Source organism: Zalophus californianus, chromosome 2 (genome assembly GCF_009762305.2).
Source record: "Zalophus californianus isolate mZalCal1 chromosome 2, mZalCal1.pri.v2, whole genome shotgun sequence".
Taxonomy (NCBI): domain Eukaryota; kingdom Metazoa; phylum Chordata; class Mammalia; order Carnivora; family Otariidae; genus Zalophus; species Zalophus californianus.
Genome location: NC_045596.1, coordinates 140,942,265 through 140,959,936, shown reverse-complemented (window position 1 = coordinate 140,959,936; position 17,672 = coordinate 140,942,265). Strand labels below are relative to the sequence as shown.

General features: G+C 33.3%; 1 protein-coding gene and 1 pseudogene across 3 annotated transcripts in view; one reads left to right on the top strand and one right to left on the bottom strand.

Annotated features, from left to right (window-relative positions):
• Positions 1-17,672, top strand: part of SPOCK3 (SPARC (osteonectin), cwcv and kazal like domains proteoglycan 3) — a 461,722-nt gene that overhangs the window by 402,125 nt on the left and 41,925 nt on the right. For all 3 annotated transcript variants that reach the window (XM_027600598.2, XM_027600599.2, XM_027600597.2), the window contains one exon: positions 10,007-10,126. In XM_027600598.2, the coding sequence (XP_027456399.1) occupies positions 10,007-10,126 (120 nt within the window). The remainder of the gene's footprint in view (positions 1-10,006; positions 10,127-17,672) is intronic.
• Positions 4,456-4,584, bottom strand: LOC113926004 (annotated as a pseudogene).

Genomic DNA, 17,672 nt, shown 5'->3' with positions numbered 1-17,672 from the left:
CACTACATGAGGTCAGTTCTGTAGACTATACATGCTATATTCATTTTGAGTTGGATTGTCCTAGACAAATATTTAACTCAAGCCATTTTTGTGCTGGAGAACTTTTCCAACCTTCATTAAGTTTGTATAAATCACTATCTATCTATACTACTTAATTTCTCAAAAATTGAAATATAAATAAATAAAAACTAAAACAGTGTACATTTTAAATGTTTAAAGTGGTTTGTGAGGTTAAAATTTCTAGTTTACAGAGATCAGTTTCTATATGTCCCAAGAGTTTTTAAATGTTCATCATATTCTATGACCCAGTAACTCCATTTCTAAGATTTTTCAGAGACAGCAATACTTGTTGAATAGAGGTTTATCCTAGTTCTTTTTATATACACCCAAATTGGAATATTGTATTCCTTATATACAATATTTATTTGTGGGAATTTTTAACAAGTTATATATTCATATAATGGTATTTTTACATCTACCATATTTTTTGCTGTCAAATGTTTTTATAACCTGAGAAAACTATCACTTTATAAGGTAAAACAAAGGAGTAATATTAAAAATTATTTGTCTGACATGGTCTAAGCTATGCAAAATTTACATAGCAGATAAGCAAAGTAAATATTGAACGTTGGCTATTAGTGAGGGTGTTAAATATATAGTTTTATGTTTATTCTTATTAATATACACATTATAAAATGTATATGTTTACAAAATTGGCATCTCTTACATTGGTAACCAGAAAAAAATGGGTTTTTGATTCTGCTGTAAAAATAACTTTTTTAAAAAAGTAAAAAAATTTAAAAAAATTTTAAAAAATCATCATCATGTAGTGTGAACTGTAGTTTAAATTCTCTAACAACTAGATAGTTCATAAATGGCTTTTCAAATATAGCATGAAACAGTCATTATGGGTGATTGGACTCTAGAAAGCAATGATGGAGATTCTTAAAAGGATATAAGCTAAAAGTCTTACACACACAAAAAAAGCTGAAAGACTTTTTCAAGATTATGTAATTTCATTTTATTTACATATTTGAAGGCATCTGGGTCTGAATGTGGACTGAAAAAGAAAAGATCAAACAAAGCAAATATACAAGGCTTGTGGTAAAGCCATTCAGAAATGTGGAAAGCTGTGCCATTTATTCATCAAATATTTATTAATCACGTCTTTATGTGCTGGCACAGCTAGATATAAAGAGTAAAGATAATTCTGGGGCCCCTGGGTGACTCAGTAGGTTAAGCGTCTGCCCTCAGTTCAGGTCATCATCTCAGGGTCCTGGGATCGAACCCCACGTCAGGCTCCCTGCTCAGTGGGGAGTTTGCTTCTCCCTCCGCCTCTCCCCCTGCTTGTGCTCTCTTGTAGTCTCTCTCTCTCTGTCAAACAAATAAATTTTAAAAATCTAAAAAAAAAAAGAGGATAATTCAAGAATAGATTATCCATACCCAAATAATTAAAAGTGGAAGTTTAATAAGAAGTAAACTCTCCCTCCTCCTCCTTTATTTTTAAATATTTTATTTATTTATTTGACAGAGAGAGGGAACACAGGCAGGGGGAGTAGGAGAGGGAGAGGCAGGCTTCCTGCTGAGCAGAGAGCCTGAGGCCGGGCTCGATCCCAGGACTCTGGGATCATGACCTGAGTCGAAGGCAGACGCCTAACTGACTGAGCCACCCAGGCACTCCTCCCTCCTTCTCTTTAAGCTGAAGTAACCATTGTGCTCTTCAGAGCCTTTTCTCTTAACGTTGTCTTTTTCGTCTCCGGGACATCATGGCCTGTGGAATGGGAGTAGAGGAGTTGATGTTGAGAGGCAAGTTGGTTGGGCTTTTCTTTGTGTGGACTTGGTCTTGTAAATAAATATTCACATGAAGCCAGACTTAAGCCCTTTTTCCTATAGAATAGTTGTTTTCTGCAGGTTTTCACTGTAGTACATTCACATATCAATCTAGTCCCATGGAGGATGTGATCAGAATCTCTATACTTTAAAATGCTTAAAAGGGGTAATGGCAAATATATTTGCCAGCAGTGAGGTGTGGTGATATTTCATTCTTCACTTCATAGCAAATCAGAGACTTAGGAAAATCTCTTCTTAACCAAAAGCACATGGGGGGGTGGGGGGAGACAACAAATATATTTGAATACTTTGTGTAATTGTTTTTTAACATTTAGCAAAAATTAATGATGATTTGAGAAAGACTGCTTAAAACCTTATGAGTCAAAGGGGGGGGAATCGGAGGGGGAGACGAACCATGAGAGACGATGGACTCTGAGAAACAAATTGAGGGTTCTAAAGGGGAGGGGGGTGGGGGGATGGGTTAGCCTGGTGATGGGAATTAAAGAGGGCACGTTCTGCATTGAGCAGAATGCTCAATGTGTTATACACAAACAATGTGTTTGCGTTATACACAATGAATCATGGAACACTACATCAAAAACTAATGATGTAATGTATGGTGATTAACATAACAATAAAAAAACAAAACAAAACCTTATGAGTTGAGCCTAATAGAGACAGACAGTAGACAGTGTGCTAAACCTACTACTGAAACAAAATTGGTAACATTCTCAAGTTAGAACACAATTACAGGGTGGATCTCACTATCCCAATCTGAACCTTCCAGAGCCTCCTCTCTTCCTGCAAGTCTGTGTTTAGATCTGGGCTTCTTATTATATAACATTGTTTTGATGAACAACTCACAGTGACAGACATCAGTGTTCTTTCTTTAATAAATGATGATCTTATTAATTACATATGTATGTTACAGTGTAAGCATATCCAGAGTATTTAGCATTCTTTTGTAAAAGGAAGAATGTGTTACCTATTAAAATGTAAGAGCACATGAAAGTGCTTTGAAACTTGAGAAAGTATTTATTGTCTCTAAAATACAAAATGAAAAGAAAAATGAATAATCAAAATTAAATGTTTAATAATTCTAAACATGTCAACTTCATTAATTTTTAAATTTTATATTTATAAAATTAATTAAGGGGCAGCTGGGTGGCTCAGCCAGTTAAGCATCTTTGGCTCAAATTATGATCTCAGGGTCCTGGGATCAAACTCCACTCCCCCCATGTGGGGTTCCCTGCTCAGCTGGGAGTCTGCTTCTCTCTCTCCCTACCTCTGCCTCCCCCACTTGTGCTTGCTCTCTTTCTCTCTCTCTCAAATAAATAGATAAAAATCTCTAAAATAAATAAATTAAATTACAAGAAGTGTGTGGTTTTTGATTTGGCAAGAATTCTCACTTTGCCCAATGCTTTCAGATAAATCAATGCCAATTTTAAATTAAATGAGTTAATTGTTGGCAAAAGAAAATTAACTTGCACAATTATAAAAAACATTTTCAAAGACTTTATATCTAAAATACTATCTTTAATGTATGCTGCTGGTTAGGGCCTCTAAAAGTAAAATATCTTGGACTTCTGAAAAGCACTGAAATGTTACTAGTATCTTTCCATCAATTCTCACTCTATGTAATTTTCTCTGAGTAATGTCAAGAACCTGGAATGTTGAATATACAGTAGCCTTGTGTAAACTTGTCACTGATATATTGTTTGTTGGTAAGGAAGAGATGCTACTTGAACATAATAGAGATTGTTCTGAATTAGGAGTACCAGTTTTGCCACCAAATACTATGATTTGAAATGAGGTAACAAATTCTCTAAGCCAATAGATGTTATAAAGAAACTAATACCTCAATGTCTGATTTAATGAGTATGATCAATAAATGTTAACTGTCTTCCCTCAGCTCTTATGCCCACAGTGTGTATTTAGAAATGCCCAGCAGTTTCCATGAAAGAGATAAGCAGTGCAGGGAGAGGAGGGACCCTCTACTACTGATTTTTAAGTGTGGGATTAAAAAGGCAAAAGGTATGGAAGGGATTATAATGGAAATCAACAAGCAATCTCCTGCCCCACTTCTTCTCATCCCATCCCTGGGTCACAGAGCTAATCATTTTTAAGTCTTGCTGTTTTTCCCCATCTGGTGATTAGCTCATTTGTGAAATAGCTATTTATCAACTTCAAATATTACCTTTAGATTCTCTGCTTTGATAAATGAGAAGAGATTTCACTTTCCTCCCACTTTGCAAAATAATTACATGGCTATTCTTAGTTTTCCACTGATTACAATTTAAAAAGCAAAAACATTAGTTAAAAAAACAAAAACAAAAAACATTTAACCATCTGTTTCCAATTCCATAGGTATCTTTTGCCTCCTCTTTTGTAAAACGAGGACTTAGCATTCACATGGTTCCCTCTATGTGTCTTCACTTCACCTCCCTATTTCGGGTGGCTATCATGAAACTATTCCTTGCCAAAGTTGTTAACACTTAAATTATATTGAATAACCATTGTTAGGTCTTCTGTAAATTCTTTATAAGGTGACTCAATTTGTATATCAAAAGTTTTTACAGTATCATGATGATGTAAATATTGTTCACTCAAATTGATAATTTATGCTAGAATTATATCTGTAAAAATAACATTTCTTCTATCTCAATGGAGAATATTACTAGCATCACTTTTAATTAGCAATAACCGCGCCTTGGATAAACCTCATTGGCTACGATACTGCCACTGCGCAAAGCTACTAGCATCACTTTTAGATGTATTCTACCATTTCACATCCCAGCTGCCTTTATTATGACTCTGATAACTTTTTACAAGTTGTGGATTAGAAACTATTTTGTCAAATCACACTCTCCCTGTAGCTGTCCATCAGCTTTGTTCCATCTTTAGATGCACTACACAGGTAGTTTCAGCAGTGTGCTTCCAAGTTTTTCTTGAGTGGAGTGCCTCTTTTGTGACTCTCATGTCTTTTTCTTAATTTCCTTTCATTTTGTTGCAGCCCATTCTCATGGTGGCATGGAATGCAAAAATCTCTGACTTCTTGTATATCTGAAAATGCCTTTATTATGTCCTATTGTCTTAATAATAATGGATATGAGATGCTAGATTAAAATTCATTGTCCTTAGAATTTTGAAGACTTGCTTCAAATTCTTCCAAAATCCGTTATTGCTAATGATTTTTGGAATACTGATTCTTTGCCTTTGATAGTAATCTTTTGTTTGCTTTTTGTTTGATTGTTTATTTTTGTTTTCTTCCTGAAAGCTCTTATAATCTTTTTATATTTCATATTCTAAATTTTAAAAGATGTCTTAGTGTGTGTATATGTGTATGTTTAATTCATTAAATTAAGAGCTCAGTGGTCCCCCTTTCTCTGAAAACCTCTCTTCCTGCTATAGAAAGTATTTTCTATATTTTAAGATGATTTTTGTCAATTTCAAATTCTTCTTTCTCTCTCTTAATAATTTCTGTAAGTTGAATGTTGAGCTAATCCTCCATGTCTCCTATTGTTTCTTTTATGTTCTTCCTCGCTCATCTCCCTCTATTGTTTTTATTTTACATTCTAGAAATTTTTATTGGTTTTATCTCCACCCATTCTATTACATATTTTGTCTTGCCAAATATGTGATTATGTGTGTGTGTGTACACAAGTATAAATACATGCATAACTTTTCCAAAACCTCTTTCCTTTTCACTTGTTTGCTTTATAATAATACCTGCTCTAATTAATAATTTGGCAATAATTACTAATAATTAATAATCTGACACAATTGAAGAACCTTGCATTGAAATTTAGCTTTTTTTATTCAAATTTAGTTTAAAGCCATATTTATTACATTATGATTTATTATTCTGTTATTTATTTCTGACTACAAATACAAAGAGGTCAATGAGTACCAAGCACTGTTTTAGTTCACTATTGGCTATAAAATTTAGAGCAGTCATTTAACTTCTATGTCCCAGTTTCCATAGCTATAAAATAGCCATAATAATCCTTAACCTAATCTTCCAGGCTTGATATTAAAATCAAATGTAAAGCCTCATTAAAGGCATTTCATGCGGTGTAAGTGCAAGATATTATCTCTAGAGAAAGAATCCATGCAGTAGAACTGTTGGAAAATATGAAGAAAAGACATTAATTGACTTCTGGAAAAGAACAGTAGTAAATCACTGATGACTTGTAGACACTTCAAGGGTGAGATCTGACTGGTTATGTTCCAAGTGGAACCTGTCTACAACAAAAATTTGGTAGCCAGTGAAGTAGAAATGTCATCCTATAAATAAAGCTATGTTTCTATATTGTTTAAGCTAGGCATTTCTTTTTTGTGTGTGTGACAAGGACAGTTTGACTCATGATATATAAAATATAATGGCACCATTGCAGCCTCCCTAAAAAAATAGGAAGAAAAAGAATAGGCAAGTATTACTGAATAATCTCCATTTGGGGCTCTTGTTAACTACTGCAAAATGTGTGGTAGCATAAACTGTAGCTTATTGTTCAGTAAGATCTCTGTGATGTTTTTATTTGGCATTAAAAATTGGACTTGAGGGTACATGATTCCTTTAAAGTCGAGAGTTGTATTTATATAGGTTTTGTGTTATTGTCTTCTAAAAATGTGTTCTGCTAACATCATATATCTTTGCAATGATGATCATCTCACATCACTGCCAGCATAACTTACTGAAATGAAAATATATAAGCTTTGAGTGAAGCAATGCTTGACATGTTTGTCCTAGGTTCTTGTTCTTGCTGTTTTTATTACTGGTTTGCAATAAGGATTAAAACCTTGGACTCTGAATTCCATGTTTTTTGAATTCATAACTTGGCTCTGCCACTTACCTGTCTGACCTCAGGCAAATTAGTTCTACAGCTCTCAATGCCTCAATTTCTTATCACTTAAATGGGTAAAATACTAGTTTAATCTTCATAAAGTTTCTATAAGAATTAAACATGTTAATATATGTAATTATAACAGTAGGTATGCATTGCTAGCTGTTAGTATCAGTATTATTATAATTATTACTGTAGGATTCTTAATTCCTAAAATATTTAATTACAGTAAAGGCATAACCTCATATTGAAACTTAAGCTAATGTGTGTGTGACACACAATAAATATATGTAATGTTCATATTTAGATATTTTTTTAAAAAAGTCTGTACTAACACTATGTTAATGATATAATAAATGCTATATTTACTACTGCAAGAAAAGAAAATATGTGCCAATCTGTTCAACAGACTTAATCATTCTTCAGCAGATATTCTATCAGATAAAATTTTGCTTTTTGCTGGGTGTAGTTTTGGGGAAAAAAACATAAGATGGATAAAGGAAATAAGGAACTAAAATTCATTTTTAAATGTTCATTTGCTTAAAGTAGGTAATGCATTAACATACCTTAACTCTTAAAAGAATAAAAAAAACATGCTTTAACTCTTAAAAGTATAAATGTACATATATTGATATCTCTGGGCAATTTATATCCCCCCAACCCAATTCTCATTACAGAAGTGACAATGTTTCAATCTCTTATGTGTATTTCCAAAGATATTTTAAGGATATATAAACAAATGCATTTTTCCTTCCTTTTTACCAATGCAAGCATAGTTAACACATTCTTTCCTCCTTATCTTTTTTCCACCAAAAATCTATATTGTGTGTTGAAGTCTATATCAGTACATAATAAACTTCTAAACTTTATTAATGACTTATACAGGCTTCATTGGATAGATGTACCTGACTAATCTCACCAGGCCACAGCTGAGGGACAGTTTTGTTGTGAATGTACTTGCTGTTATAAAAGTGCTGAATAAATAATATTTGTACAATTTAAATTAGTTGGTATATATATATAGTATACTGCATGATCATTTTTAAGAAAAGGAATTGCTATAAGGTTAATGCATGCCAATTAATTTTTAAATAAATTTTAGTTTTAAATTTATTTTTGAATGTTAATATAGGTATATAGCACACAACTCAAAGGAAAAAATGAATGGTAAAAATAAGACTATCTCATACTACTTTCATATTCACCCAGTTCCTCAAACTGGAGATAATTAGTCTCATCTGCTTTATGTATATTCTTCCAGAGATACATGATGCATATATGTGCATGTAGAAGAATTTCTCTTTCTCAGGTGGGCTTTTGTCTTCTATAGCATAACAGTTTATAGCTTCAGAAGATTCTTGCCTAGACGTTTGTATAAACATAGATACCAGGCTAGAGTGTAAATATTCATATTAGGAGCACACTATGTATATTGCCTTATCACTCAGTCTCAGCCTTTGATCTTATCAGAAAAAGTGATGTTTTCTGGGACTTTCACTATAGCTTATTATTTTCCCTGGATGAAAGAATAGTGATGAATTCTGTACATTGCTCTGTCCTTGACCAAGGATTTGCAAACCTACTACCGTCTGCCTCTACACTTGGGACACAGTATGCATTCTAGGATTCCTCTTTACTATCTTCCGAAAAATTACTTTCACTTCTCTCTTAAATCTTTTATTTCCTGTGCCTCAGCCATTCTCTTAGTTCTCTCTCTGTTGTATCACATCCTTCAGTAGCTTCCTAAAGAAACGTTATGGGGGTGGTTAGTTTTTAATCCTCTATATTAAAACACCCCTTTAGCTTATTCTCTCACCTAATTTTTCAGATATAGAATTCTTAGTTTAAAATATGAAGCAATTTTTCAATTTTCTTTTTGATTGCCCATGTTCCTAATGAAAAAAATATGTCCTGATTCCTTATTCTTTGTATATGATAACTTTTGTTACTCTCCCTCATGGCAACTTATGGGATCTTCTTTTATACCTCTACTGTTCTAAAATATCAGAATGCCTTGCTGCTATGGATCAGCCACCCTATTGGGTACTTGGAAAGTCCTAGTAATTGAATTTGATTCCCTCTAATACTAGGAAATGATCTTAAATTACATTGCATTATATTATACTATATTACACATGTTATGTATAATACATATAGCGATATAATGTATATAGTTTATAATGTAACATTTATAAATCAGCATGTAAGTTATTTTTTTTAACAACATGAACAAGAATACTATCAAAGAGTGCTTGTCAGTTCAGGAAATTGCATATATGCTACATACAGAGGAGTTAGCCCCCCAGTATTGATGCTCTCTAAACAATGGAAATAAGTATTTCTTATATTTTCAAAATATTTTGGCAACAAATGACTAAATTTGACATGCCACATTTTAACATTAATCTCTCACATACATACACACACACAGATACATATATATAATATATTCTACTACTCTTTATTGTGGAGACTATTCTAGCAAATATAATTATTGGTAGGTAACCATAGTTTTTTAAAAGAGGAATTAATTTAAGTTCCAAATGTCAAAGTTTGCTAACACCTTATTCTTAAAACAGAAATTTATATTATTTTCTTAAATATTTTATAAGATAGCTTTTCCTTTTCTATGCTTAAGAAAATATATAGGTTTATTTTTTATTTTTTTTAAAGATTTTATTTATTTATTCATGAGAGAGAGAGAGAGAGGCACAGGGAGAAGCAGGCTCCCAAGGAGCAGGGAGCCCAATGCGGGACTCGATCCCAGGACCCTGGGATCATGACCTGAGCCGAAGGCAGACGCTTAACCATCTGAGCCACCCAGGCGCCCAAGAAAATATATAGGTTTAAAGCAAATAGAGACAGCATGTATTTATAATTGATAATTCCTCTGTGGATTTAATATACAAATGCAGATTTATAAAATCATAACAGTAATAGCTATTGCCGATAATAAATGTGTAAGTATTCATTTTGGATTTTCAAACCTTTATTTCCCCAGATCACCTTCTTACCATAACAAAAGTGTTCAGTGCACAAATAGTATGACTGAATGTATGTGATATTAACAATAAGAACATTCCATCAAGTGCTATATTACACTGAGGAGTGGAAATAGAATTCTACTAATAGTTTCCCTTATTGAACATGTTCAATGTTATCATTATATTACATCTAGTTATATTTGAAACATATATTTATTTTCATTTTAAGAAGCTGAAACACTTAAAATTGCATTACATATTTTTTATTATTGGAATAATTTGAGAACTAGCATTGGCATTATGCTAAGTTATTATTAAAAGATTTGTGTTGTTTCTCTTTGTCTTCAGCATGCAGTGACCTGGAATTCAGGGAAGTGGCAAACAGATTGCGGGACTGGTTCAAGGCCCTTCATGAAAGTGGAAGCCAAAACAAGAAGACAAAAGCACTACTGAGGCCCGAGAGAAGCAGTAAGATTTCTAAATTTCATATGTGACCTTGTCTTTGATATGGGACTTTATTTCCAATGAATCATTTAAATCAAAGCAACATATTTAAAAAAGTATTCTTTGCTTAGGTGCTGAACAAAAATCAGAACATTGTGACTACTTCCAAACACACTCATAGTATTTTGCAAGGAAATAAAACATTGTGACAACTCTGACTGGTAAAAAAAGAAATATCCCCTCAGAGACAACATTAACTTGCAGTTGGAAAGTGTAGGAATATTTTTCAGTGTTTTGATAGCAGTGGGAAAGAATAAAACAACACAGGAAATAAAGGTAAGATTAGTAGAGTACTTGAGATTTTTACAGACTCAATTAAGCTCCCATGCCCCCTCCCCCCAGGTTATCTTTTTCATGATGGCTTTGCAGATATTTCTACTTTGATTCAGCAAAGCCAGGAGACAAAAAAGATGCTTTCAATGACATAGGGCAAATCAAATTCATAAAAAAAGAAGAAAATAAGAGTCATTTGAAGATTATATGATTCTATCATCTGTATAATTTCCTGAGTGTTTTCTAATTCCTTAGAAGTAGAAAATGGCAATGGAAGTAAAGCACTTGTTATGAAAATTTTATGAACTTTTTATTTTATGTTTTTCATGTATGAAAATATTTATTACACATTTAATACATGTATAAGAAAGATATTGAAATATGAGCTTAATTTGGGGAACTTTCCAAGATTGAAGTATTTGCTCTAAAATACAAGAAGAGGTGGTAGAGCAGTAATAAGAAGCAGCATCTTGTAGTTGACAAAGTCCCAAGTGTGTGCCCTTCTTTGCTCATTGAGACACGACCCATTCACTCTACCTTGCAATCCTCAATTACCACTTTCTAACAAAATCACTTCATAGATGGGCACAGTTATCCATAATCTATATTTCCCAAAACACGTCATTTCTTTTACTTCTCATCAAGGGAATTTCCACAATCCCAACCTTTTGTATTTATGAATCTTATATATGGTCTTAAATAATTTAATAATTCTTTTTTAATTGAACTAATTCAGCTATCACTGATAGACACAATAGTTATCTTTGAATGTGTGATGACTATGTATATATGTTTCTTCTTATGAACTTCAGAAAGAAATTATAGTACTGTCCCTACCCTTCAGGAGTGTTTCTGAGGTTTGTCTTTGGAATAATTGATGACATTTTTGGCAGATGTTAAATTTTTTGATGCCTTGAGTATAATTAAAATGACTAATCTTACTTAATAGAAACAATAGCGTATATTTGTCCCTGTATTCATAAAGCAAACATATCTGGGGTGGGGCAAAAGTTTGTTCCAGACCCTTACATATGATCTTTTAAAATTCATATCTACACCCATCCTACCAATTCCCATATTTGAATATTTTTAACTTGAATTTAGACTAGTGATTTCTCCCATATTTGGAGAGCTTGTAGAACACTGAGCACAGTGCCTGGTTAATTGTACACATTCATAAATATCATTTCCCTTTCTGGGTTCTTCTTTCAAGAAATGAGGCACTCTTAATATAGTAGGTTATTTACAAGAAACCTTAAGTAGTTGAATATCTTTGGAAAGTAAATGAAAAACTGGGCATAGGATTATTTATACTACTTGAAATTGTCAGAGGCCAACTAGAAGTACATTTCCAAAAGGAAATAATCCATTAGAACAGGTAAGACAAATCACCTCAAGAAAAGTGGCTGATTCCCTCAATTCCTCAGATCTGTGTATCATCTGAGTTTTATTTATTTATTTATTTACTTTTATTTGAGAGAGAGAGAATGAGAGAGAGAGAGAGAGAGGGATGGAACATGAAGGGGGGAGGATGAGGGGGAGAAGCAGACTCCCTGCTGAGCAGGGAGCCCGATGCGGGACTCGATCCCGGGACTTCAGGATCATGACCTGAGCCGAAGGCAGTCACTTAACCAACTGAGCCACCCAGGCGCCCCCTGAGTGAGTTCTTTCCTGACTCCATCATATTTAATTTGTGAACCAACCCACAATATTATATTCCCTGATTTCTTTCTATTTTTATTTTTCCTTCATAGCATTTCTCACTATCTACTATAGTAATAATCTACTTGTTTATTTGGTTTATTGTCTCTCTCTCTCTCTCTCTCTCACACACACACACACACTAAATAACTGTGAACTTAGTGAAAGCCGAAATCTCTATATATATCACTGTATTATTGGAGTACAGAATAGTTTGGCACATAGTACTCTTAAATAAAAATGAGTGGTATTACTGAATGGAATAAACAAAGAAGCAATCAAAATACTGCATTATCTGGATATACCACAATTTAATCAATCATTTTTCTCCTAAGAGTGATTGTTTATTATTTCCATTATTTTCTCCATGACAACCAATTCTGCAATTGATGGTTATGCTTTTATTTCTAAGAAAGATTCCAAGAAGTGGAAGTGATGGGTCAAAATGCATGCATTTCAAATGATAAATGATAATAGATGTGTCGGGCTGCTTTGCAAAAATCTTAAGGTATTTTTAATTTCTAACAGCAAAACATGAGAGTTAACTTTTGTCCTCATTCTTGGCAGCAAAAATATTACCATTCCTTTTAACCTTTCCATTCTGATGAGCATTCTATTATAATTCATTGTTAATCTAATTTTCATTCCCTTTATTAGTAGTGAATTTGAACACAAAGATATTAGTGGGGGGAACTTTTATACAGCAAAACAAAATAAAACGGCTCTTTCAGCTTGGCTACTTTAATAAAATACTAGAGACTAGGTAGATTAAACAATAGACGTTTCTCAAATTATGGAGGCTGGGAAGTCCTACTCATGGCGCTGGCAGATTGGATTCCTGGCGAAGACTATTTTCCTGCTTGTAGACAGACATCTTTTTCCATGGCAGAGTCAGAGAGAGATCTCTCTGGGATCTCTTCTTATTTAGGCACCAATTCCCTCATGTAGGCTCTACCTTCATGACCTAACTACTTCCTTTTTCAAACGCCATCAAATTGGGGGATAGGACTTCATCATAAGAACTTTGGGAGGATACAATTCAGTACATAGCACAAAACAAAACAGCACACACACACACACACACACACACACAAGCACACACAAAACCACTAGTTATATCAACTTATATGTTCAATTCTAAGAAAGGTATATTGATGTCTTCCATTATAATTGTATTTAATAGTTTCTTCTAGTATTTTGAGGAGTTTTTGCTATATGTTTGCTATTCTATTTTTTAGAATGTATAGATTTATTTCTGTTCTAACCATTAATAAATTATGCTCTTTATCAATTTATTTTATGGCATTATATTCTATTTACTTCTTTTGTCCACATATTTCACCTAATCTCATAGTAATATTATCACTCCTACATTTAATTTTATTACATTTGCCTGATATACTTGCTAACACTTTATTACCAATTATTCTTTATTATTTAGACCTAAATGTCTTTCTTGTCAGTATCCATAGTTGAGCTTTCAGTTTTCAATATGACAGTGAGAAAACTTTGATTTTTTTATAATCAAGTTATAATACTAAAGTCAACATAAAGCACAGAAAAATATTCTGATAAAACACAAAATGTTTGCCATTTAAGAGATTACCCAGGAGACAAAGAAAACCTTATTTTCAAAATTTCTATTTAAGAACAGACCAATAATCCAAGAAAATTTTGTCATCTTAAAAGAGAGACAAAACAAATTTTAGTTTTGCATCTATATAATATTTGATATTAATTAAAAAATAATCTTATATCATATACCTTTCAAATATTAGTGTGCATTGACCATGACAATATTTTGGGGGATCCTTTTATAATTTTTGTATTTATGTAGATTTTGTTATGCTTTTTTGTAACAATGAGTCATTTTATTTTAGGATAAAACTATGTTTTTAACAAAGACATATCTTGCATATCTTGCATATCAAGTTCCTTGTACCATTATTTTTTCCTAGTAGAGTATTACTTATATAGATATTACAATTTTAAATTACAGTAATTTTTATTTTATATAGAAAACTATGACGTAGATATTTTTAAACTCTTCTGCATTAGCATTGTGCAGTAATTTTTGAGGAATGTCCATACTGTTTCCACAGTGATGGTAGCAATTTACATTCTTACCAACAGTGTACAAGAGTTCGTTTTGTCTACATCCTCACCAACACTTGTTGTTTCTTGTCTTTTTTTATTTTACCTTACTTACAGGTGTGAGGTGATATCTCATTGTGGTTTTGATTTTCATTTCCTTGATGATGAGTGATGTTGAACATCTTTCATGTGTCTATGGCCATCTGCATGTCTTCTTTGGAAAAAAGAAGATATGTCCTTTGCCCATTTGTTAATCAGGCTGCTTGTTTTATTTGGTGTTGAGTGTATAAGTTCTTTCTATATTTTGGATATTAGCCCCCTACCAGATATGTCATTTGCAAATATCTTCTATTCAGTAAGTCACCTCTTTGTTGATGATTTCCTTTGCTGTGCAAAAGCTTTTTATTTTGGTGTAGTCTCAATAGTTTATTTTTGCCTTTGTTTTCCATGCCTTAGGAGACCTATCTAGAAAATGTCGCTAGGCCAGTATCAGAGAAATTACCACCTATGTTGTCTTATAGGATTTTCAGGTTTCATGTCTTTAATCCATTTTGAGTTTTGTATCTGATGCTAAAAGGTGATCCAGTTTCATTCTGTTGCATGTAGTTGTAGTTTTCTCAGCACTATTTATTTAAGAAATGGTCTTTTTAAAACATTAAATTTATTAGGAGGCTATTTTTTTATTTCTAGAAATTTGAGTATAATATGTAATTTATATAAGCACTTATTTCTAAGCCAATCACAATAGAAATTTCTTTTTTTAAAAGATTTTATTTATTTATTTGACAGAGAGAGACACAGCGGGAAAGGGAACACAAGCAGGGGGAGTGGGAGAGAGAGAAGCAAGCTTCCCGTGAAGCAGGGAGCCCGATGCAGAGCTCTATCCCAGGACCCTGGGATCATGACTTGAGCCAAAGGCAGATGCTTAATGACTGAGCCACCCAGGTGCCCCAACAATAGAAATCTCTCAAGAGATTTTATAATCTAATTTGGTAATAACATCTGAAGATAAGGGAAAACACACACACACATACATCCATGCACACTCATGCATACACATGCACATGTGTAGAGTTTAAAGTTTTGGCATTTTAGTCTTGAGTCATGTACGAGCATAGAAATATAAAACTCACTGTTTTATGTCAAAGAACTGTCTCTCATCCTTGCCTCACATTTACATTTTTATAAAGATTATGTTTATGGAGGGTGGGATAAGTTGTGGTTATATAGTTAAAAATAAGAACTGATGCTCTACCAATATTTAGAGAGGATACCTTAACATTGTTTTCATTCTGATGTTCAGTCTTATGGAAACTGTGGATGAAATTTTGCTTGAGGGACTGAGGAGAGTCCAGTTGTCCTTTTGGGCATTTCCAAAGCCCATCTCAGAAGACAAAATGTCCAGCCTGTTTCCAATTAATTCTTTTGGCTTCAGATGGTTGCTCTTGGAGTCTCTGGATCCCTTGAAAGCTCTTGATGGGGCAGAGTCCTAAAGTTTGACTGGTAGCAGGAGGTTGAGGGGCAGGACTAAGAAGAGAAAAGCCTCCATGAATACCAGGGTGAAGACCATGGGATCCAAGGGATGTTAACACTCCAAGTCTCAGCACTATTAAAAAAAAAAAAAAGACAAATAAATGTAAATCTGGACTAGGTGAAGAAAGACTTTGGCATGAGAGAAAAGAAAGAAAAAAGGGGTAAGGGTGTTGAATGAAAACAGATGAAAAGATTTTAGGGAGCTGGAAGGAAGGTTTAAAGTGATAAAACAAAACAAAACAACAAAAGGTGGAGGAAGAACAAGAATTGATGACAAGGCAGAGTTCTTAGATGCACCAGTGTAAGGAGATCCCAAGTTTTGCAAAACTTCATTGTAGTGTCAAATTATCCTTAAATAAATTTTGCCATTTGTAGAGATATTGGAAGGAAATAATGCTAATAAGAGTCCTACACAACAGAAAGAGTCAGGAATTAAATCCCCACTCAAGAAAAGCCAAGAAGACTTAGGTCTAGGAAGATTCTCACTCAAACAAAAACAACAGGGAAAAGTACTGCCTAACAAAATCAATGTAACTTCTTATAGTACTATAACAGACAAATATCCCACGGCTCTGGGTTAGGAATTGTGACTTACCATGGTTCCCTAGCCAGGAAGGACACAAAGTGTTTGAGAAGCCTCCATGAATACCTGAAGACAGTGGGATCCAAGGGGTATACAGCACTTCAAGCCACAGCACCATAAAATGTCAAATAAATACAAATCCAGATTAAGTAAAGAAAGACTATTCAAAAAGACTATTGGGGTATGGAAAATGCTTCAACCTCAAGATTTGCAAACATGTCAAATCAAACAAGAAAAGTCTTTTTTTAGGGTTTTATTTAAATTCAAGTTAGTGAACATATAGTATATTATTGGTTTCAGGGGTGGAATTTAGTGATTCATCAATTACATATAACACCCAGCGCTCATTACAAGTGTCTTCCTTAATACCCATCACCCAATTTTCCCAATTCCATTTGTTGACGAGACTGTCTTTTTTTCCATTGGATATTCTTTCCTGCTTTGTCAAAGATTAGTTGACCATGGAGTTGAGGGGCCATTTCTGGGTTCTCTATTCTGTTCTATTGATCTATGTATCTGTTTTTGTGCCAGTACCATATTATTTTGATGGTTATAGCTTGAAGTATGGAATTGTGATGCCCCTAGCTTTGGTTTTCTGTTTCAACATTACTTTAGCTATTCAGGGTTTTTTGTTGTTGTTGTTGTTTCATACAAATGTTAGAATTGTTTGTTCCAGGTCTGTGAAAAATGCTGGTGTTATTTTGGGATAACGATTGCATTGAATGTGCAGATAGCTTTGGGTAGGATATACATTTTAACAATATTTGTTCCTCCAATGCATGAGCATGGAATGTTTTTCCATTTATTTATCTCTTTCTCAATTTCTTTCATAAGTGTTCTATAGTTGTCAGAGTACACCTGTTTGGTTAGGTTTACTCCTAGGTATCTTATGGTTATAGGAACAATTGTAAATGGGATTGATTCCTTGGTTTCTCTTTCTGTTGCTTCATTATTGGTGTACAGAAATGCAACAGATTTCTGTGCGTTGATTTTATAGTCTCAGACTTTACTGAATTCTTGTAGCAGTTCTGGCAAGTTTTTGGTGGAATCTTTCAGGTTTTGTACATAGAGTATCATGTCATCAAAAGAAAACTGGAGTAACCATACTTCTATCAGACACTAGATTTTAAACCAAAGACTGTAATAAGAGATGAAGAAGGACACTGTGTCATAATAAAAGGATCTATCCAACAAGAAGATCTAAAAATTGTAAATATTTATGCCCCTAACTTGGGAGTAGCCAAATATATAAATCAATTAATAAGAAACTTAAAGAAATTCATTGATAATAATACAATAATAGTAGGGGAATTTAATACCCCATTC